Here is a 25,749-nt window from a genome sequence, read left to right on the forward strand (position 1 = left end):
ATCTAAGTCAGGTTTGAAACTGGGTCACGTGCCTTAAAAAACTAGGTCAGTAGGTCAAATAATAAAAAAACCTTGTGACCTCTCTAGAGGCCATACTTTTCATGGGATCTGTATGAATATTGGTCTGAATGTTCATCTTGATGATATCTAGGTCAAGTTTGAAACTGGGTCAACTGCAGTCAAAAACTAGGTCAGTAGGTCTAAAATTATTAAAATCTTTTGACCTCTCTAGAGGCCATATTTTTCAATGGATCTTCATGAAAATTGATCTGAATGTTCACCTTGATGAGATCTAGGTCAATTTCGAAACTGGGTCACATGCGGTCAAAAACTAGGCCAGTAGGTATAAAAATAGAAAAACCTTGTGACCTCTCTAGAGGCCATATTTTTCATGAGATCTTCATGAAAATTAGTGAGAATGTTCACCTTGATGATATCTAGGTAAAGTTCAAAACAGGGTCACGTACCTTCGAAAACTAGGTCAATAGGTCAAATAAGAGAAAAACCTTATGACCTCTGTAGAGACCATATTTTTCAATGGATCTTTATGAAAATTGGTCAGAATTTTTATCTTGATAATATCTAAGTCAAGTTCAAAACTGGGTCACATGAGCTCAAAAACTAGGTCACTATGTCAAATAATGACATCATACTCAAAACTGGGTCATGTGGGAAGAGGTGAGCGATTCAGGACCATCATGGTCCTCTTGTTTTTTTTTGCCAACCAGTCTGCGTTTCTTGCTCTCTACTTGTTACTTAGTAAACTTGATAAAAGTCTACAGATGTGGATCTTTGCAGTATTGTATCTCTCCCTTAGATTTAAGGATATTAAATAGCAACATTGTATCTCTCCCTTAGATTTAAGGATATTAAATAGCAACATTGTATCTCTCCCTTAGATTTAAGGATATTAAATAGCAACATTGTATCTCTCCCTTAGATTTAAGGATATTAAATAGCAACATTGTATCTCTCCCTTAGATTTAAGGATATTAAATAGCAACATTGTATCTCTTCCTTAGATTTAAGGATATTAAATAGCAACATTGTATCTCTCCCTTAGATTTAAGGATATTAAATAGCAGCACAAAGCATCTGTAGCCCGGTCCTCTTGTTCCATGCATTGTCCTAGTAAATTTAAGGCTGTTTCCCTGTGTCCAAGATTTGGTTCTTGGTCAGTTGTCTTGAGAAGGTTAGACAATGCTCTTTTCTTGTCATCTTCTCTCCTAAGACGTCTGTAGGTCTTGTATTGTAGAAAGTAGAGATAAGGGAGAGAATCAACCATAGCCCATTTTATCCAATAGTCACGTGGGGGTCTGAATGCTAGATCGGCTTTCGTAGATTTAAACATTTCATACTGTAGCTCATGTGGAACACATTTTATTTCATATGGCAGAAATTTAACACAGAATGCCGTAATATGCTGAATAGCTTCTTCGTTTTGATCATTAGATATTGCACAAAATCCTATTCTTGGAGGTAGTTTGATGTAATCATGGCAACGACAAATAGGCTCAACAGTGTTTCGGTCATAATGTCTTTCAATATTCCTAAGTGTCATTTCGGTTCTTCGAGTATCCCCTGTACAGTAGTAAATTGATGCTAGCTTCAGTTTACCAGATGAAACATCTGTGTTCAAACCGAGGGAGATCCAGGTGAGAGCTTCTGCAGATACTGCATTGTCCAAATGAATGCTGCGTGATGCTAGGGCAGTTCCCAGGGATGTACAAAACCTTGGTGCAAGAAGGCAGCATGCTGTTCTGTCAACTTCTTCACACTGGTTAGAGATATCAGCTAATTTGAAAATATACTTCAGCAGTGTTTGTACAGCTTCTTCGTTACTACTGTTGTTGATTGAAGTTAAACAAGATTTTGTGATATTATCAATGTAGAGTGCAAGTGAAGATAATATATGTGCTGAAACAATATCACTTGTTATGAATAAGATTAAATTACTCATTTTAAGCTGAAGCCTAAAACCAAGACAGTCACTCTTAATCCTCAGTAATGCTATAAATCTTCCAGTTACAACATCACATAGTTTTTGCAGAATGTAAGGTTTATCTGTGTGTGTTATATTCCCTTTCATCAAATTGTTTTCAGGTATGATAAAGTGTGGACAGTTTTCATTGAAAATACAGGTGTGTAGGACAAATAAACACAATGACAGACACCCAAGTATATTATTTTCTTTCCAGATGTTAGAAAGTGTATTTGCAATACAATGAAACATTACCGTTTTACACATGAAACTTGAAATGGTATCTTCGAAGTATGGCTTGATGAAGGTTTTCAATATTATCTTCATTAAGACATAACATCGAATCTGTGTTATATTGAGACTGAACATCAAGCATCGTTCTGCTAGAGATGCTGATATTCTCCATTCAAGTTCCTCGTGTTCACTGCCCTTGCTTCCAACAGGAACAAGGAAACATCCAGTACTGCCACAGTATCTTCTCATGTCAGCTGAAGGCCACTGACCTACGCCTTGCCAGTCTAACCACTTCCTTCCTTGTAGAGGCCAGGATTTACAGGGGAAAGCATAAACATAGTCTTCATCGGCGTTCCCAGGTTGTTCTGTAAATGTTTGCGCTGGACCGTGTCTTCTTCCTTCTTCATGGACAGCAGCTGCTACTGCTACTGCAGAGATGATTGTATTCTTTAACAATACTTTTCCTTTTCTTTCACTGAAATGTTTATTAGGTACAGTATGAGATGGAAATGGAGTATCATCTCTCAGACGTTGCAGAAGACAATAGCCAGGTGATACAGTATCATCCTGGATTATCAGATAATTTATTACACCTGGTTTCCAGTCACTACTATCTTGTATCACATTAATGTTATTGAAACACGATAGTTGGTCACTGTCTGAATTAAGTTGAGGTGTTGTCGTGCCCTCTGACTGGCTGCCGAAGATGTATGTTGTAGCGTCGCCATCATGTAGTTGTGTAGCTCTTGTGTCCATAGATTCAGCCAGTAAAGCTGCTCTTCTTCTCTTAAGTACCATCTTCTCATCTACTCCTATATCAGAAAGAACCTCTGACAGTTTTACTGATACTGACTCGATGTACTCTGGTGCTTGAAACATTCTGAAAATAAATAGAGCAGTTGTGTTGGAGCCCAGTTGATATTTTGTACTATTGATTTCGACGTAACTATGCACATTTTAAACAAATGTTTTTCTACAATGTAGATTTTTGAAACAATATTTTTTCAAAGCATCATTGTATCCAAAAGGAAATTTAGCCAACAAGGAAGATAGGGTTGTGTGCTTGATTTTTTGTTAGACTGATTTAAAAATATTGCTTTGATAATCCTGCTTTCACAATGGGCTATGGGAAAAAATCGCAATAAGATGACATTAATTTTCATCTATACATAGAAAAATTTTCACTGTATAAATTTTGATGATTTTTTTTTCAAAGTTGTAGACTTGCCTATTTTCAATCTTATGGCCAAATAAAAATGTATCAAATTGTTTAGTGTACTTAATTTTTCACAGTTCGCCAAATGTCAATCTGAGTTCTTACATTACTGCTTATATGTTTTGTTAGCTCACCTGTCACATAGTGACAAGGTGAGCTTTTGTGATCACCCTTCGTCCGTCGTCGGTCTGTCCGTGCCCGCGAAATGACGGTTAAGTGACTGCATAACGGTACTTTCTCTTTGATGTCATTCATTCCATTCTGTTTATGTGACCTTTTTCTTTTTATGTGACTGTTAGAACAATAGAGAAAACAATGGGGGTGTCACATAAATACCGTTTCGTTAGAACTTCCGTCCGTCCGTCCGTGTGTGCGTCCGTGCGTCAACAATTTCGTGTCTGCACGATAGTGGTTTTATTTATGATATTATTTTAACCAAACTTGCACACAACTTGTATCACCATAAGATCTTGGTTCCTTTCTTAAACTGGCCAGATCCCATTATGGGTTCCAGAGTTATGGCCCCTGAAAGGGCCAAAACCAGCTATTTTGACCTAGTCTACACAATAGCAGCTTCATTTATGATTTTATTTTAACCAAACTTGCACACAACTTGTATCACCATAAGATCTCAGTTCCTTTTTTGAACTGGCCAGATCCCATTATGGGTTCCAGAGTTATGGCCCCTGAAAGGGCCAAAATTAGCTATTTTGACCTTGTCTGCACAATAGCAATTTCCTTTATTTCAAATTAAAATGGGTATATCTCCGTAACTAATGAAAATACTGATCTGAAATTTCATGTATGTCAACAGATGTATTTGGCAGATCCTTCTTTTGTTCACTTACAATAATTTTTTTTAATTACTTCCCTTTTACGTTACTATAAATAGCTTATTTTAGTAACTTTTTTATTATTGGCCGTAGGGGAAAATCGAGACCACTTTTCTGTGGTACAACATGGATGGTACCTCCAATTTTTAGGTGTATTTTGACATATCTGTACCTTGTAGAATTTTTTTTTCTTTTTGGTTAAATTTCTTTCCTTTGTTGTTCCTGTCCTATGGACTTAGATATTTTTTCTGAGGACCTTCTTGTCCTCAAGTGCAATAACAGGTGAGCGATATAGGGCCATCATGGCCCTCTTGTTTAAACCCTCTTGTTTATATTTGGAGTTATTTTACTTATGGACAAATCCTGAATATATCTATTGTCAAAATTAACTTTTAAAAGAACGTGGAGCTGATTGCTTAACACTTAATACATGCTACCTGTGTAAAGGCTACCAGGCATTATTCTACATTTTTCATATAAATAACATTACAACATCATTTATGAAGAACTACCTTACCATTGGAATATAGTCATTGGCTTATCTAATAGAAACTTTTAGACAATACTTTGTCCCTTTGAAGGTTTTTTCCTTTGGTAAGAAAGAGCATTTTTTTTAGAGAATTTGATGTGAAATGTGATACCAGATTTTATTTACAAGAGTGCCCTGATAACCCTAGATTACTCGCCTGTGATTCACAGCTGAAATAGATAATAATTTTGTGAGAGCATTATCAAAGAAACATTTCTACCAAATTACTTGTGAAACTCAGAGCTGAAGATTTTCTTAGCTGTAAATAAATATTGGGAAAGTAGCTCACCCTTGGGTGAAGTTCTACAAAAATTGTTACAAGAATTGAATTCCATGCAGAACTCTGGTTGCCATGGCAACAGAAAGGAAAAACTTTAAAAATCTTCTTCTCAAAAACAAGAAGCCCTTAGCTAGAGCTTAGATATTTGGTGTGAAGCATTGCCTAGTGGACCAGTCTACCAAGTTTGTTCAAATCATGACCCCGGGGTCAAAATTGACCCTGCCCCAGGGGTCACTTGATTTTACATAGGAAAATCTTAAAAAAATCTTATTCTCAAAAACCAGAAGCCCTAGAGCTTAGATATTTGACATGTAGCATTGCTTAGTGGACCTCTACTAAAGTTGTTCAAATCATGACCCCAGGGGTTACTTGATTTTACATAGGAAAATCTTCAAAATTTTTCTGAAAATAAACCTGAAGGCCTAGAGCTTAGATATTTCACATGTAGCATTGCCTAGTGGACCTCTACAAAATTTGTTCAAATCATGACCCCCGGGGTCAAAATTGACCCCGCCCCAGGGGTCACTTGATTTTACATAGGAAAGTCTTCAAAAATTTTCTAAAAATAAACCAGACGGCCTAGAGCTTAGATATTTCACGTGTTGCATTGCCTAGTGGACCTCTACAAAATTTGTTCAAATCATGACCCTGGGGTCAAAATTGACCCTGCCCCAGAGGTCACTTGATTTTACATAGGAAAATCTTCAAAAAATTTCTAAAAATAAACCAGAAGGCCTAGGTCTCAGATATTTGACCTATAGCATTGCCTAGTAGACTTCTACAAAATTTGTTCAAATCGTGACCTCTGGGGTCAAATTGACCCCACCCCATGGGGTTACTTGATTGTACATAGAAAAATCTTCAAAATTTTCTAAAAATAAACCAGAAGACCTAGAGCTTAGATATTTCACATGTAGCATTGCCTTGTGGACCTCTACAAAATTTGTTTTAAATCATGACCGCCGGTCACTGGATTTTACATAAGAAAATCTTCAAAAAAATTCTAAAAATAAACCAGAAGGCTTACAGCTTAGATATTTCACGTGTAGCATTGCCTAATGGACCTCTACAAAATTTGTTCAAATCATGACCCCAGGGGTCAAAATTTACTCCGCCCCAGGGGTCACTTGATTTTACATAGGAAAATCTTCAAAAATTTTCTAAAAATAAACCAGAAGGCCTAGATCTAGATATTTGACCTGTAGCATTGCCTAGTAGACTTCTACAAAATTTGTTCAAATCATGACCCCCGGGGTCAAATTGACCCTGCCCCATGGGGTTACTTGATTGTACATAGAAAAATCTTCAAAATTTTCTAAAAATAAACCAGAAGGCCTAGAGCTTAGATATTTGACATGACTTGTAGCATATTGCCTAGTGGACTTCTACAAAAGTTGTTCAAATCTTGACTCCCCCAGGGTCAAATTGACTCAGCCCCAGGGGTTACTTGATTGTACATAGGGAAATCTTCATAAATTTGCTAAAAATAAACCAGAAGGCCTAGATCTTAGATATTTGATATATTACATTGCCTAGTAGACTTCTACTGACTTTGTTCAAATCATGACCCCCAGGGTAAAATTGGCCCCGCCTCAGGCGTTACTTGATTGTACATCAGAAAATCTTCCAAAAAATTTATAAAAATCATCAGTTTGACATTTGAAACATGTAGCTCATATTACTCTGGTGAGGGATCCAGGGTCATCATGACCCTCTTGTTTAATATAAAGGGAAATACTTCCTGCTAAATATGTTTTATGTAGTTTTATAGGCCTTCTTATTCAATGCAAGCAGTTTTATCCAGTTTATAGACAACTGACCTGTGGTTCAGTGCCAAGGTTTTGTGTGTTATTGGCTGTGACTAGATGACGGAGGCCTGAATTCTGAATTCTGAAGGTCTATATTTTCGTTAAAATTCTTAATTTTAGCGCAAAAGTATCTCAAAGATTGTAACAAACTATAACTTCAGCCCTAATTTTTGTTTAAAGTTTAAAATTGCCCTAAATTTTTGTCAGAAGGTGCTAAACAACCTGGAAGTGTTTTTAGGAGATGACACTTTAATCTCTTCTATTATCAGCTCCCACAGCTATATTTTTTTCACAAGTTGGAAAAAATGAAGGTCACCCAGAAGAAACATTTCTTTACCATTAGATCAGTTGCTGGTTTATACTATTTGGCCTTGTTACAAGATCAGTGCCTGTATCTTGTTTGATTGTAATACTAATACATGTAGAATTTCAGACTAAGCTGTATTTTAAACTATTGTGAAATCATTGATATTCATCAGAGTTAAAGTTTGTGTAGTTTGTGGCTGTATACATACCTATTCAAAAACTTAAGATTTCCATTTATTTGAAATCTATACATACTCGGGTCCGGTCCACGTGAAGTAACTGTTTTGAATGAAACCACAAAACTGTAAACTAGTTCATGGTGAATATAACTTTAAATGTGTGAAATTACATACCTTTGTTTGGTTTGAAATAAGCAAATTGATTTTTATAATAAAACCTCTTCAGACCGGATGTTTGTATTGTCTAGTTACGATCTTTCCTTTTTTACTTCCTGTTTAAACAGAAGGATAACTCAAACATTAAATCTGGTTTTGATAGCCAGTTGTTACCTACCTTCAACATTTACCCTGCTATATTTCTGAAATGGACTGGTCCATCATACAAACTGGGCAGTACCACTTATTATTCAAAGGGATGTTCATTGAAAATTTACTGACAGAATAGCAAACAGTGCAGACCGTGATCAAGTGATTCTGCCTTTGCGACCAGTGCAGACCAAGATCAGTCTGCATGTCTGTGAAGGCCGAGCATGGTCTTCACTGTTTGCTATTCAGTCAGTAAATCTACAGTGAACACCCCTTTGAAAAATAAATGGTATTGCCCAAATTGAATGATGGACCAGTCCATTTAGGAAATGTTAAGGGTGCATTTAGTAAGAACAGAAAACAGTTTAAATTCTTTAATACTGACCTCCTCTAAGCTTGATTTATTTGCATATGAAAAGTTGAAATGAAGCTGTATTTGTAAATATATAATTATGTATTTCAATGAATTTCAATCAGTTTGCTCATATTGGTGAAACAAAATATTTTAAATAGCTGTGATTGATGACTGTTTATGACAGTTTATATACATTGTAACAAGACTAGAATAAAAATTGATTTTTTTTTTATTAGACTTTGGCAATCCTACATGAGCCAATTGAATGTGTCTTTGTTTTCAACTTCCTTTGTAAGCCATGACTCAAAAGTATTACACTCTTGACAACTGAACTTATAGTTACAGAAACACTTGCCATTTAACTTGTTGTATCACCTTGTTTGAAGAACAAATTTTGTCAGTCCATTTTGTAGCGATGTACTAGATAATGATTAATGTGGAAATATTCTGGAAACAAAAAAAATACCACTGCATCCATATGCAAGTTTTCATGATAAATGAGTAAATTTTGTCAGTTCATTTTGTAGTGATGTACTAGATAATGAGTAATGTGCCATCAATGGAAATATTCCAGATACAGACAATATCACTGCACACATATTCAAGTTTTCATAATAAATGAATATTTTTACCTTGTTTCAATAACAATTTTTTTCAGTTGGCTGGTCATCCATAGAAGTGAAATATTTAATAAGATAAGATAGTGATAGTTTTTGGTATATATTATAAAGGATCACCCTGAAATCATGATCTGATCTTTATACCATTATGAAACATAACTGACCACAACCGGAACTCGGATTTAGATTCACATTGAACTGAAAACAGAAACAGAAACAGACCTACATAAAGCATTGAAATGCCATTTTTAACCTTAGAAAAAGAAATGTTTATCACATGTTTGACGTGGGAGTGTAATAAAGCCATTACATAAAAATGATAATACACTAGACTAATAAGTGTAACAAAGCTTTGACGTCGACAACGTTTATAGTACTGGAAATGTTGGTCAAATTGACTTGTTTATATAATAAAAGAAAGTAGAATTTTTGATGTTTCGACAGGAAAAGTGAACATGTTATAAAAAGAATGTTACATTTGTGACTTTCCACATTGAATTTATTAAATGAGTTGAATAAAATTGATAAAATGCTCGGCAGAGCCTTGTATTTTATTATTTTATTAAAAACTCTTTTAATAAATTCAATATGAAAAGGCACTCATGTAATATCCTCTATTTAATTTTCTTTCCACCTGGAAGTGCTGTTTGACACAGAGTTTCATATAGATACATACATGTTGTCTAACATTTCATTTCTTCTTGATATTTTAGGTACGAGATGGAGAAGGAATTAGAGAACCTATTACATGAGACATGTGAGTTGCAGGTACCTTGTGGTGTGGAGAACTCCTATGGGAAAGTGAACATCCTCCTTTAAAGTTTTGTATCCAGACAATATTTGGACAGTTTCTCCCTGGTGTCCGACCAGTCATACATAGCCCAGGTTAGTTAAAAGTCTCCAGCTATTTTTTAGAGTGCCACCTTTGTCCTTCAAATTTGTATATTCTGTTTCAAAAACATATGGATAGAAGTTACAAAAATTGCATCAAATATTGGAATAATGTATGATTAACTTAATGTTGATTTATTCAAGATTGTGCTGTGTATCTTTAAACAAAGAAATTATGTGAATTACACAAGGTTACTTCAGGAACAATTGCACTGCTAAGTTCATAATATATCACAAGGCCACTTTAAAGGTACTATAACTTTCATTGTTTCCAAGAATTTTCTGTGGATAACACAAAACATTGTTCAGCATGCATGTATTAGGAAAATGAAAACAAGGCACCCTGCAGTTACCTGCTAGTCATATGAGAATAACACAGTAATAATTGATATAGGTTAACTGTATTGTTAATAAGAAAATCAATATTGATCAGCTGGAGTTTTACTCAATTTAGATGGTTATATCACACCATTATTTTCATTTAGTTTCAGAAATATTTGCTGTAATATTCTTTGTACTGAAGTGAAAGTTCGTACAACTTTTATCATTAGCTTGACTATACAAAGTATAAGGAGAGCTATCCTACTCAACCCGGCGTCGGCGTCGGCATTGGCATCGGCGTCTTTCCGCGTCCCCACCTTGGTTAAAGTTTTTTTACACTTTCTCTTTTTTCAACTTATCTCTGTAATTACTGGATGGATTTGATTCAAACTTGAAATACTTATTCCTCATCATCATCCACATCATCTGACATAAGGGCCATAACTCTGGCACCAATATTTCATGAATTATCCCTTCTTTTCACTTAGATTTTCAGGTTCAAGTTTTGATGCACTTTCACTCTTATCTCTGTTATTACTGAATGGATTTGATTCAAACTTAAAAGAGTTGTTCAACATCATCACCCACATCATATGACACAAGGTGCATAACTCTGGCACCATTTTTTCATTAATTATTCCCCCTTTTTACTTAGAATTTCAGGTTAAAGTTTTGGTGCACTTTCACTCTACCTCTGTTATTACTGAATGGATTTGATTCAAACTTAAAATAGTTGTTCAGCATCATCATCCACATCATATGACACAAGATGCATAACTCTGGCACAATTTTTCATTAATTATTCCCCTTTTTACTTAGAATTTCAGGTTAAAGTTTTATGCATTTTCACTCTATCTCTGTTATTACTGAATGGATCTGATTCAAACTTAAACAATTGTTCAGCATCATTACCCTTATCATATGACACAAGGTGCATAACTCTGGGACCAATTTTTCATTAATTATTCCCCCTTTTTACTTAGAATTTTAGGTTAAAGTTTTGATGCACTTTCACTCTGTCTCTGTTATTACTGAATGGATTTGATTCAAACTTAAAATAGTTGTTCAGCATCATCACCCACACCATATGACGCAAGGTGCATAACTCTGGCACCAATATTTAATGAATTATGCCCATTTTTGCTTAGGATATACTTAGATAGTGTTTTGATACATTTTATCTTTACCTCTCTTATTACTTTAAGTTAATATTTTTGACATAGACTCAGGCTATTGTGCAATATCTTCATCCACAATTGGAGTCATTAAACACTCCAGTGACAGCTCTAGTTTCCTCAGATGTGCCCAGTTTCACTATCCAGCATCGAAATAGTCGAGCGCGCTGTCTCCTGTGACAGCTCTTGTTTTGTCATGTATTTAATTCATATCGCGGGCTTAGCGCAAAACGGTTGTAACTGACATTTTTCACAAAAATCACTTTTTTACATATTTCAACCTATTTTGCATGTCTACATAATCCTGTAAAATATTAGGTTTGAATGCTGAAGATTTATGTGTTATTTTATTTTTTTGCCAAAAGGTTGTATCTGCAAGTGCGGTTTTGTTTTTGTGCAAAAGGGTTGTAACTGCCACTTACAACTGTTTTGCACAAAAATGTATTATAAACAAGTAAAAAGGGAACTAAATTATGTTGATGACATCACCAGTGACATCATTTGTTTTGTTTGTCTGGTGGGTGTTAGAGGTGGTCCAATTAATGCAATATGTAATACATAATAATGGAAATATTACAATGTAACTATTCTAGCTGGGTTTATTGCACCTTATTAGTTATGTTCCTATTTAGTTGTTAACATTTTAGCGAAATATTGATGCAGAACAAAAGTAAATATAATATGACATTGGAAAAACAATTACATATAGCTTTCTACTGTAAAGATATCTCCTACTCCATATATTTATATTCAAGATGTGGTAGCATCATAGTAAATACAAGGGCGTATCAATGGGAATTAGATCACACACACTATTTTTTTTCAGCAAAGCTTGCATTTTTCACTTTGAAAGTCCATTCTTTGAGGTTTTTCGGCATGCTAGGCCCATCTACCTGCATTTCCGTACAATAAAACAGATATTACAAAATACAGGGTGGTGGTCTAGTGGATAAGTTGTCGTCTGCTCAATCCAAGGGTCATGGGTCACGACCATGACTTCTCATATGACACCTGTACTGGTTTTTCCAGGAAGCGGACTCGAGAGTGGTTCAAATAAACTTGAAGCTTTCATCACAACTGAACTAAAACAAATTATTATAAACTAAAATACAGAAGTACAAGAGGGGGTACATATAGAGTTAACTCAGTATGGGATATCAATTTAGGAACCATTTGAATAATTTACAAGTACTGACTGAAACAATCACAATTAAGGTTCAGATATTTTTACAAACATTTCAAACTGTACCAAATGGTTATTCGTTTAAAATGTTGTATGGTGCAGTGGCAGCCTTGGAGAAGCTGTGGCTCTCATACATAAATCTGAATATACTTTTCCTGTTATTGCATCTACTTGTGACAAAGATTTTAAGCAATTTGAACTCATGAATTGTAATTTGAGTATCAGTGGATTTTCTGCACAAGTGAAAGTGATATATAGGTCACCACCAATGAAACAAAATGGTTTACAAACTAGTATGTTTCTATAGGAAGAATGCATGGTCTGCTTTTCTGGGCAGATATGCTACAGTTAATAATGATGTCATCATTGTGGGACACATGAATATCTTGATATTCTATCAGATATCGATAGAGATGATGTCAGATTTACCAGTGTACTTCAGTCATGTGGCATGCATCAACATGTGATTGGGCCTACCCATGCCCATGGCCATACATTAAATGTTGTTATAACAAGGGATAGCAGCAGAATAATACTGGGTGTCAAGGTCATCGATCCAGGTCTTTATGACGATACTGGTAATACGGCACAAGACCATTATGGCATTATTATTATTGTTATACTAGATTTATTCATTTCAATGCCTGTGCCATAAAACCAGCACTGGTTGGAAGATGGTTTCTTTTTATGAAACTTATAATGCTCTGTTGAAGTATGTTCTTTCAGACAAGGTATCTCAGCGTCCCTTGTACTAAATACATTTCCAGAAGGCACAGACCTAGCTGTTTGTGGTTTACAGACGAGCTTCATGGGGCTATACATTAAAAAGGCAAGCTTGAGCCGAATGGAATAAATGTAACATTAACAATCAACCATCCATGTGCTACTATAAATACATTCCTTATTCAGGCCAGACTTAACTTCTCTGATAAGGTAAAGTCATGTGGCACTGACCACAAAGGTTTGGCCAAGATAACCAAACGCCAGGAGACAGTCAAGATGCTGCCTGTGCCCCCAACACATCGTCAAAGGAACTTGCGCAGAAGTTTAGTGACTTTCATTGATAAATCGAAAACATTTGGAGTGACATTATTTCCCGTAGTCAGACTGATTCCGATTTAGCAGACTTTACATGTTCAGAGCATCAGGAAGTAGAAAAATGTCTTATAGATTTAACTGCTGCAACAACAGAAGAGGTAAAACAAATCATGCAAAAATCTCCAAACAAATTCCGTGAACTCGACCCTTTACCATCATGGCTTTTGAAAAAAATGTTTTAATGAGCTCTTGCCATCGATAACAAACAATGGAATTATGTTATATACCAAAAGAATTTAAGAGTGCAAGGATAAGACCTCAGCTTAAGAAACCAGGTCTTGAACCAAGTATTCTCAAAAGCCTGTGTCTAAGCTCTCTTTCATTAAAAAAATCTTAGAAAAGGTAGTAGATGTGCATCTTCAGGGGCACTTGAGTGAAATTAAGCAATATGAGGGACTGCAGTCTGTGTATATAAAGTTTCATTCACCTGTGTCAGAATGGTATCTTCACATCTCTTGACCAAAAATCTAAAAAGTCTTTGTGCTACTTATCTGTCTACAGCTTTCGACATGAATGACCATCACACACTGTTACACAGACTTGAATATCAATTTGGAGTCACAGACAAAGCACATGAATGGATGTCATCATATCTAAAAGACACTATCAAACTGTGTGGTTGATTCTGAGTTGTTGACACCTTTAATGATGAAGTGCAGTGTGCCCCAAGGATCAGTACCTTTTCAAATAAACTCCAAATCGCAGGAAATAACTTCTTGATTTAACAATTTTTCTGGGGGAGGCCCCCTATACCCCCAGACCTACCCCACACATTGTTTCAAACCTCCTACACACACCCACTTCCAGAAATTTCTGGAAATACAGCCAGGATTTATTTAAAGGGTGTAGACTTTCGATTTTGAAATGTTATATTGCAGATGAAGCTTTTCAACAGAAAAAAATCCCTACAGTCTTAAAGACGATCTACTTGCATGTTGTTGTTTCAAATATTGAATAAAAAACAAATCATTGCATTAATTTAAAACAGTTGATTCAGTATCAAAGTGCACTGACTTATTAATGCGATTATTGGACCCTTCCATCCTTATATATTTAATAAGTCCATTTGACATATATTAAAGTTATTTTTATCTGTCAAATGCAGCTTTTTCTATAGGAACAGTGTAAATCCTGATTACACACCACATTCTTTGTCATCTGATCAGATTGTACACTCTTTGCAGATGCCCTTTTTGATTGATGCTAGGCAAAAATGGGTTCTGGATAAATATAATTTTAATCAGCTATCATATTAACCGTAATTATGCTAATATAATTAAGTTAAATTAAATATAGCTATAAATGTTTATTTCTGTTGCAAAGGTTGTTTCACAGCATAAAAATACTAAAGTTACAATATGGTGTGTTTCATATTCATATTGTTTAGTCAACAAAAACAGCACTAACTGGTAGTTAGGTAAGTAAATCTGAAATAAAAAAATATATTGATTACTCAGAATTGAAAAATTCACATAAATTATTGAAAAAAAACATCATTTTCATTTCAGATACAACCGTTTTGCATTTAAATATTTTCCCAAAATCTCTACATTTTAAGTGCAAAACAGTTGTAACTGACAGATACAACTGTTTTGCACTGAAACATTTTTCCCAAATCTCTGCAATTTAAGTGCAAAATGGCTGTAACTGACATTTTAACAAATATTTCTTTTTTAATGCAAGAACAGAGCTAGTGCTGATAATATGTTAAACAAAATGCAAAAATAGGTTTCCATGCAATAAAACTTGGTTTGAATGATGAAAGTTAAAAAAATTGTTAAGTTTTATTGTCTTCCTGTAAAATTTTCAAAATTGCAGTTACAACCGTTTTGCGCTAAGCCCGCGATATGTTGTTTCAGTTCTGGTTCTCAAATTTGATTACCAGTTTCTAGTAGGTTATGCACAGTCCATACCATAAAAAAGGGCATTGTAGCCTACACTAATGATCACTGAAACAAGATTACTAAGGTTCGCTGGTACTTACAAAAATTATTGGAGAAACAAGAAACACAACTTTTGATTTCACTGCAAAAAATGGATAATTGCATGACTGAATATAAATATGTAATTCTTCAACATGCATTGCATTTGTTTAAGGAGGTAGGTTACCTTTATATTTGTATGTGCGCATGTCCAACCGGAAGCTAACGTGACGATTTACGACGACGTTTACGACAAACTAAATGTGTTTGTATATTCATTCTTCTGAAAACAAATCATAGACCTATCTTCGATCTGACGCTTTATGGTTTAATAATACAGAAATAATTAATAAATTGCCGCAGAAACGCTTCAAAACAATGTTGTCTTAAGATGACGTCATTGACGTCATGACGTTACGTGTCAGTTACCGCGCAAAATAAATAAGTTTTATCTTGAAAGTACGTAATTCTATGCATTTTCTTTATTCAAACTATTTTCAAATAACTACTATTTGCTAAAATATTCTTTATGAGTCTTTTGCTCTGAATAATAATCAATATTTTGCTTCTTGTATGTAATTATATTGAAATGTTATGCGGAATGTAAGAAAATGGATGATGGTAACCAATGTTATTAGGAATATAGTTGGGTGAGAGGTTACTTGTTACGGCCATTTTCAAACAAAAAATCTAGCAGTTTGATTTGTAATACCTATTTTTCAGGTTCCGTTGGTAGTTTGTTACTTATATACTAAAACTAAGATCTAAAATTGTTCAAATTTCAGTAGAAAAGTGTGGTTTCTTGAATTGAATTGATGTTACCATGGAAACGAAGCCCGTGACCTATGTATCTAAATGTAAAATTCAAAAGCGTTGACACTAGTCTATTTAAGAAACACAGCTTCGGCTTTTTATTTTCATTTCAACAATATCCATGAGAATAATAGTAGCATGCTGAACGATTTTTCCATGAAAAATGCCAGACGAGGGGTACTGCTGTAAGTATTCTAAGCTTAGAAATTTGTTTGAATAAATGCAGATAACACGAAAATATAACTTACGTTAGAAATAATATGTTTTAAAGCTACATCAACTACAAAGATAATCTTATTGAATATTATTTTATAAGAAATTACGACAAAAAGCAAGATATAAGCCTTTTTAACCCTTTACTCCATAGATACTCCTTTTAACGCATCTATGCATTACTCCATAGATACTCCTTTTAACGCATCTATGCATTACTCCATAGATACTCCTTTTATCGCATTCTACTACACTGATAATTTAAATGCAAAATACCAATAAAAGATATTGGCAATGAAGCCCACAAAAGCATATTTGTGAAGTTTAAACTGTTAATAAAAGATCAGTTTCAGAAAAACTTGTGGTTATAATTGTAATTTATTGATAATTATCACTTTTAATTCAGGTGGCATTTTCTGAAAATCACACTGACTATATATATTAGGACAGCTATTGATGGATGGAAAAGTAAATAGGTGACCCAAAAACAAGTTATTATTTGCATTCTATCATTCAACTATGGCAAATTATGTAAAAGTGAGACATAAGATTGGTGTAATAAAAGATGTGGTTACCATAACAACCATTAAAATCCATAGATCACTTGTCAACATTATGGAATTTATGCTAATTGACCTGGGCCCCTTGGAAGTGTGTTTATTGTGCACAGCTGTCAAAACAAAGCAATAAGGGTGTTGTTTGCATCCTTATTTATGATGTGGATCAACAAATTTTATAGAAAGTGTCTTTGATCAGTACTTCTTATCAAAACATTATGTAATTAATTAATTTTATGATCTATGAAGTTCTGTAACTTTGGTAGGGGTGTAGATTTTAATGATTAATTAAATGGGTTTGCTTATTTTGAAAATCACTTAATATAGACCTTTCTAGTCTTTCATTTACCTTCAATTAATAAAATTGTGCATTTGTAACAGTAAAAATATTTCTTTTCTGTTGTATCACATGCATAAAACAGCTAAATTATAATAATATTCTAAGGTCTTAGGTTTGTAGCTTTCTATTGTGAAAAATATTTATCACAAAATTATGAAAAATATACCATCAGAAAGGAAATTTAATTCTAAAAATAAATTATGTTGGACACTAAATGGTTAAAACAAGTATTCATAGACTAATTTTGATCTGAGTAACACAGGTATAAATTTTGCATTTTTCTCCAATAACCTGTATGGAGATAGTGTACAGATAATGCAACTGAGTGTATTGGGTATCAATAATCAATACTATTGTATCTGTATGGAGTAAAGGGTTAAACATCTCTGTTGCCATGGTTACTTTAAACTTTAAGAAAAATAGGGTACCATGTATAGTGCTTGGTATGTTGCTAATAATATTACCCAAATATTCCATGTTGGTCATTAACAGAATGGCACTGAAGCCGTCGAAAACCCCTATTTTTATACATAATTGTTTAAAAATGAGAGAAAATGCGTTACCATGGAAACACGAGCCCCGCGACATATACATTTTAAGCTTATATTAGAAAGCTAACGTGCATACTAGTAAAATTATAGATTATGCGGACTTCTACGAATATCACTGAAACTGAAATACACTGAAAAGTGTTAAATATCCTTATTTTCCTTCTTCTTTCAATATGAAATACCTTTGGAGGGTCATGTTCTTCAAACCTGGATAAAAATCGAACTTGAAGGGACAGAGACAAACGAAACTGAGATTTTAGCAGTTAAAACTTCATATTACACGAAATACAAAAAGATGCTGCGGTTCAACTAATTTGAATTTACCCTTGTAACAAGGTAACCTACCTCCTTAAGGATTGGTACCTTAGCACCACCATTACATTTACTGAAGTACTAGCTGAGTGTCTGTTATTCCATAAAAAGTTGTAAAGCAAACAAACATTGTGTTGTTTGTACAGAAATTTCCTATATTGGCATGGCAAATTATTTACCAAGATGATTCACTTCTGTATACTTTTTATGACAGGATTATCATATTTACCTCCCCTTCATCATCGTTCTTTCATATACTGTAAAAAAAAAAATACAGGTTATGATGTCCGCTCAGTATGTCTGTCTGTCTGTCCAAAATTGTTTTTCATGCAGATTATGTTAATTTAATACTTGGTGTGCAGGTGCATGAGTTAGGCCAATATAGTAATTGTGTTTTTGTTTTGTTTCCCGTGCTGTTGTCGTGCAACCACAGACCGAGCCGATTTTGGTATGCACGTTTGTAAATATGATCTATATAATTTACTTGATTTTAGATGACTACATTTATTGAAGTGAAGTTATGCTCCTTGTACTTACTGTTATATGGAGAGGTTATTTCTTATGGGCCTATTACGCTAAGTTGGTATTTATGGATGCAAATATTGATTCATTTTCTCAACTAATTTCAGGTTTTTTTACTGTGCATTTAAAAGAAAATTTGTATTCATTTGTTAGGGAGAGTGTGCAACACTTACATAGTTGTCAAGGCAAGACAGTTACAGATGTGAGATGGAGTTCCAAGTGGCAGTTGAGAGGTATCCATTTACATAGTTTAACTTTTTTTCGATAGCAAAACTGTACAACCTTTAATAACATATTACAGGGGAGGTGACTTAGGATAACTTAACTCAGCATTGTTTTAAAAAGTTGTCTCCCTTCACCTGAAGAGCTATGATTGATCTTGTAAGAAAAATGGCAGATATATAAAGACATCATCAGGTTACAAAGTCATTATTAGTTATGTTTCCTAATGTTGCATGTCTGTCAGAATGCACATCATTTCACAAAGCTTCTCTATATTGATGAGCCCCCCTATTGGAGTGTTTTAATAATTTATTCAGTGTTTTCGACATCTCTTTAGGACCTTGTTGACATTTTCACTCGTCAAGAATCTAATCCAGGTTAACACCTATACATTTCTCACTTGCGATACTGGCTGCCTAATATCAAAATTTTCACTACCGAGCAAAAATGCAAGCGGGAGAAATTTTGTGCATAGAGAGATCATTTATATAATAAAGTTTGATAAACATTTACGTTTGAAGTGGTATTAAGGTATTATGCTAATCCGCAGTTTACAAGTATTTTTGGAAAACGATGATTTAGACTGGTTCCAGGTGTGAATTTCTGACAGATGCTTGCAAAGCCCCCGGGTAACCAGAGTAGCTGGACACGAAATACGGGGAACAGTCGGATTATCGTCTTGAAGAGGGGCTGAAGACATGAGTCATACGACGTGTGATTTCAATTATGAAAAGAAGAAAAGGCATTTAACATTGTTATCATGACACTTAAGTTTGATCTCAGTCAATTCTTACACTTCTTGTCACAATTTTCACATATTTTAGATGCGATTTTTGCAGTTTAAAACAATTTCAATTGCCCAAAACAATTTCAATTGCCCTATCTCTACTGTTTTTATTATATTTTGCAATGAATAATGGAATAATGGAATATGTTTAATATGAAAAACGCATAGATATAATGAAATTTCTGTCATCGTTTTTATATCTGACTTTTCTTGACTGTACAGAGTCAGATACTTCCATTATGTCATTTTCTTTGCTACAAAAAAATATTTTGTTTTCCTTTATTAGTTCTATATTTTGTAAAATCATGTACTGAACAGAGATTTTTTTTAATTCATTTAGTCCTGCATACTTGGCTACTGCTTCTGAAAGACATATCTACTAGTTTCTTCTATTTGGTACCCTAGATATTTTCAACATACTTTGATATTTTAGCTTCTTAAGTAGATAGTCATCGATGTTCACTCCATTTAAATGTTAGTCACAAATTTTACTTTTTACAACAGTTCAGTTTCTTTTTACCAAGAAGACTTGAACTTTATTTAAAACAAAAAAAAAAATGTATTTATTACATGAAACCTCATTTATCATAGGTCATATCATTAACAATTTCTATGGTGAAAATCAGAAAATTTTGTCCGCTAGGTACTTTTATATCAAGATAAAATTTCCTATTTTGCTATATTTTACCATAGTTTTAAAAAATACCGCTTATCTGTGCATTTTACATGAAAATAAATTTTAGGATATCAAAAGGTTCTTTATAATTTCGTCATGTGTTCGTTATCTTTTTTCATACTTGTTGTTTTTTACATAATCTGTTTGTGCCTTCATTGTTTGGACACATTTGTTAAATTTGTTTATTCTGGATTACTGATTTCTCAACTGAAAATTAAGCCATGGAACCGATTTTCAAATTTTGTTATTAAAATTAATGGTCTTACAAAGTAGTAGCTTCCTGCAAAAAAAATTGTCTGCTTGAAAACAATGATGGATATACTTTAAACTTGTAAGTTTTATGCCTCAGTTTGAAAAAAATAATTCAAATCTTATAATAAACTTTCAAATAATACCCATTTTCATCAGATTCTGTGTCATGAGAGGAAGTTGTAAGCCCCTTGTGGGAATGTTAAGATTTTACAGTAAGAAATAAAGGGATAGATTTTTTATTAGTTGTCAATTGTTTGCATATAGCAGGAAATTACTGTGGAAAAATTAAACAAACTTAAACAGAAACAAAACTTGCTGAAAATGACTAAATTCCTTTTATTCGGTTAAAAGTAGCGGTGTTTAGTTTCTTTACGTCACAAAGTGTTGTCTACTTCTCTCATAATTGTCACATTAATTTTTATCTCATGAAACATGTTTTAACAAAGTAACATTTCTGCGTCTATAGAGTTACATTACTGAACAGAGATAATGTAATTATCCAATGTTCGACTGTTGCATCAATACTGAGTTTGTAAAGTTACCTTTTTAATGTTCGCTTGTCACCGAAGGTTATTACGCTGACAACGCTTGACCACCGTGATGTGAAATTGGTAAACGATATCAAAATCGGTCCATATTGGTTGAATAACATGACTAAACAATCATTGATACCGTTTTTGTTATGGGGTCCGTTTGTGATCAGGTTGTTGAATAATATTAAATTAGGAATTGAAGAGTTAAGGGGCGGGACGTTGTATAATAATGGTGATTTAGACACCCTTTCCTCTTTAATTTCATCCTATAAGTGTGTCCCCTGTTATAAATAAGTGTGCTCATGTTTTATTCACTTGTCATTAGGTGTTTCCCCTGCATAAAAGAACATGTAAATATTTTTTATTCTTTCTTCATGGCTTAGTTGAAAAGATATTGTGTGTGATTTATCAGTTTTGAGTTTATTTTATAGGTCAAAGGTATAAAATATAACTCAAACACTTCTGGTAATTTTACCGTGGAAAATATAACATATATTTTTCTCTGGTAAGGGACTAAAATGTGATTAAAACAATCATGGGGAAAAAAATGAAATAGAAAGAAAATGCGTTTGTTTTTCATGTAAGATCAAAATTAGGCTCCCTTGTTAACACCAGATCTTTCAGTTTAACTTGTGACTGTATTACTTTGAAAATATAATACTAGGTATTCACTAGATGAATTTCAAAGCTATTTCGATCTATATCCTCTGTACATTATATAGTCAAAGAAAAAGAAACCACTGTATTCATTTCTCCACTGTGTCCATATCACTTTTGTATATTACATGTTGGAGATGGATGACAAAAGATGAATGAACAAAAATAGTTAAAAATATAAATTTTCTGTCACAGCAATAATTGCAAGGAAATATAGCAAACTATAACTATTGTGTGCATTGCCTCTTTATACGAAGCACTTAACAAGTAAAAAACAATTCTAGAAACATTTGCAATTTCAGCAAGGATATAGTTTGCTTAATGCGAAACAATGTGAGTTAACTTTAAAACTAATTCTTACTATGAAACATGATTTATATGAAATAGTACTTGGTAGGGCACCAGGGCTCTTCCTGTAAAATGAAAAGCTGGAAAGTTGCCATATAACCTATAATTGTGCTGATGTGACATGAAACCCCCAGCCACCCAACCCTCCACAAAAAAAAATCCATAAACATTTTCACAAAGGAGAAAATCTTTCTTTTGAGGTTTCACAAAATGTTGGTGATGAAATTATATTTATTTACATGGTACATACATTCAAATATAGATTCTCTTATCATGTCTAGAGCTAAAACCAGAAAAAAAGCTTTACACTAATTATTCTCATGGGCCTTTAATATCCTTAGATGTTTCTCTTCCAGATTTGTTAAAATGATACTGCTTGGTCTCTTTTAGGACCCACAAGAGCTAAAAGTAGATGAAACTTTTAAACAACTTCTTCTCATAAACCACTTGATGGATCTTCACCAAACTTGGATCTTCTGCAAACATACACTGTACTAAGAATCCTTGTATGATCTTTTCCTAAGGTTGTTCAGAGGGCCTAATGGTTGACCCCATTTTATGGGCTACCAGAGCTAAAAATAGAAACTCTGAAACAATGTTTTATGAACCACTTGATGGATCTTCACCAAACATAGTCTGTAACATCCTTGTATGGTCTTCTCTCAGTTATGTTCAAATGTAGAGCTATAAATAGAAAATCTTTTAATGACTTAATTTTACGAAATGCTTGATGGATTGTCACTATACTTAGCCTGTAGTATCCATGCATGGACCCCTCTCAGATTTGTTCAGATGAGTCTGCTTGGCCCTTTATTGCGGGTACCAGAGCTAAAAACTAGAAAAACTAGAAACAAATTCTTCTAAGCCTCTCGATGAATCTTCACAAAATTATGTCTGTAGCATCTTAGTAAGGACAACTATCAAGTTTTTACAGAATTAATGTTTATGCATTTTTGGCAAATCAGAGAAAAAGTTTCAGGTAACTTCTAATGAGCTGACAAAACTTGGTTAGAAGCAGTTTGAAAAAGGTTAATGTTCTCCTCAAGTGAGCGATTTGGACCCATTTGGGTCTCTTGTTGAAAACTTATGTGCAGTTGGTTTGAAATTGAAATAATTCTATTTTTTCCACGTGAAGGACTGTACTTTACCTTAATACAATAGCAAAAAATTTTGATCTCTGGTTAGAGATATTTTAGATGCTCGACATTTTATGAATGTAATACCTGTCTGTTAAATACCTGTAATACCTTGTCGAGAAGATGAAATTATGACATGAAAATTTATGCAAGATTATACATATGACATCATCAGCATGTTAACGGATATGATATTAATGTAGGATTCAGTGTTCCTTACAAATAATCCAAAATGCAGAAAAAATACTTGTCTATTTCGCATTGACGGACAATTCATTCACTCATTATGCGTTTAGCTGATGATAAGATGTCAGAAAAATCAAAATAAATTATCTCGGCGACTTTCGTTTGGGATTTATTTATTATCTTACTATTGACAATTGTTTTCACTAACTTGGGTACCGAATTAAGTAGGAAGAATTTATCGAATACTTCAAACAATTTTCCTTTGTTTTAGTGATTTTGTATTTTGTTGTCAAGTTTAGTTATAGACATTGAAAATCTTCAATCAATTTATGTGTGTTAGAAGGATTAAATAATGTGATGTGGGGATCAACAAAATTCCATAACAAATGCCCAGCGTTATATCCCTTGAGTCCCATGTTTATTTTGACTCGATTCCTTTTTCAAACAGCTCTGTTTATGCTAAAGTTAAGCCATCCAGATTCAATGTTTCTAGTAAACAGTTACCAAGATGTTTAGGCCCGCCCAGTTAGCTCAGTACTTTGAGCACAAGTCTTCTAATTAGGAGGTCATAGGTTGATTATTGACTTGAATATCAAAGTTTATTCATCCTTCCCTGATTTTTAGGTAAATAAAAATTTTGTCAGTAACTGGCATTTAACAGGTCAATACTAGTAAGATATCCATGAACACTGATTACTAATAGGTTAAATTTTGTTTGTTTGTTTTGGGTTTAGCACAGTTTTTAACAGTATTTCAGTTAGGTTAGTTTAAGTAGTAACTGAAATGATATCTGTTAAAAAACAAAATCATTTTACAGTTTATATATTGTCAGTTTGCCAGTGTTTTAGTTCAGTCTTTTGTCAATTACATGTTGCCAATATTGTTAGCTATATTATTGCCAGTATTACTTGTTTCATTATTACCAGTTACGTTTGTCAGTATTGCCAGTTGTATCAGTTGCATTTAATCAGTATTACCAGTGTTGTACATTGTTTTATTAATTGTGTTTTTGCAAATGAATTATATTGCCAGTAGTATTTTGCCATCGTTACCAGTAACTGTTGTACTTTACTAGTGTTATGATTCTTTTGGCAGTATAACCATTTTTGTTGCCAGATGTGATTACCAGTTGCACGTTTCCAGTATTGTTAGTTGTATGTTGTCGATATAACCAGTTGTGGTTTCAAGTCCTACCCATTTTCCTAGTTGTATTGCATGCCAGTATTTCCAGTTACATGTGGCCAGTATTACCAAATGCATTTTACCAATGTTATAAGTTGCATCCTGTGAGTATTACATATTACATTTTGGCAGTATACCAGTTGCATGTTGCAAGTATTACTTGTTGCATTTTGCCAGTATTGCTTGTTACATTTTGCCAGTATTACATATAAATTTTGGCAGTATTACTAATTATGCTTTGCCAGTGTTGTTAGTTACATTTTGCTAGTAAATGTTTTGCATTATTGGTTTCATTAGTTAAATTTTGCCAATATTACTAGTTACATTTTGCCAGTATTACAAGTTTTATTTTGCCAGTATTGCTAGTTACATTTTGCTAGTATTGCTAGTTGCATTTTGCCAGTATTGTTAGTTTCATTTTGCTAGTATTGCTAGTTTCATTTTGCCAGTATTGCTAGTTACATTTTGCCAGTATTGCTAGTTTCATTTTGCCAGTTACATTTTGCTAGTATTGCTAGTTATATTTTGCTAGTATTGCTAGTTACATTTTGCCAGTATTACAAGTATTATTTTGCCAGTATTGCTAGTTACATTTTGCTAGTATTGCTAGTTTCATTTTGCCAGTAATGCTAGTTTCATTTTGCTAGTATTGCTAGTTTCATTTTGCCAGTATTGCTAGTTACATTTTGCCAGTATTGCTAGTTACATTTTGCTAGTATTGCTAGTTGCATTTTGCCAGTAGTGCTAGTTTCATTTTGCCAGTATTGTTAGTTACATTTTGCCAGTATTGTTAGTTTCATTTTGCCAGTATTGCTAGTTACATTTTGCCAGTATTGCTAGTTACATTTTGCTAGTTACATTTTGCCAGTTTAACAAGTTACATTTTGCCAGTATTACTGGTTGCATTATTTGCATTTTGCTAGTATAACTAGTTACATTTTGCCAGTATTGTTAGTTTCATGCTTCTTTTGACATTAACATTGAATGTAGTATTGTTTGTTGCACTGTTATTGATGTTTTGTTAATATTGCCAGATTCCTATCATTTATAGTAATGGTGCTGTGTGTATAATTATGACACAGTATTGTGTATTGCATGGTTTGTAACACTTTAACTGTGTTGCTTAAGAACAGCAGATTTAACCCAATATTTATATGAAATCAGAATTTTTAGTATTTTTCTAGATAATATTTCACAGACTCAAGTTTAATGAAGACACTTTTGA

At 33.6% G+C, this 25,749-nt stretch overlaps 1 protein-coding gene across 1 annotated transcript; it reads right to left on the reverse strand.

The window, feature by feature from the left end:
• Positions 1 to 967: 967 nt before the first annotated feature.
• On the reverse strand, positions 968 to 7,632 carry LOC128556211 (uncharacterized). Its single transcript, XM_053540476.1, has 2 exons — positions 7,541 to 7,632; positions 968 to 3,095 (listed from the first exon to the last, which is right to left on the reverse strand). Exon 2 carries the CDS (start codon positions 3,092 to 3,094, stop codon positions 1,034 to 1,036), a length of 2,061 nt encoding a protein of 686 aa, XP_053396451.1. The 5' UTR covers position 3,095; positions 7,541 to 7,632; the 3' UTR covers positions 968 to 1,033.
• Between the last annotated feature and the right edge of the window lie 18,117 nt (positions 7,633 to 25,749).

This window comes from Mercenaria mercenaria, chromosome 4, assembly GCF_021730395.1.
Source record: "Mercenaria mercenaria strain notata chromosome 4, MADL_Memer_1, whole genome shotgun sequence".
NCBI classification, from domain to species: Eukaryota; Metazoa; Mollusca; class Bivalvia; order Venerida; family Veneridae; genus Mercenaria; species Mercenaria mercenaria.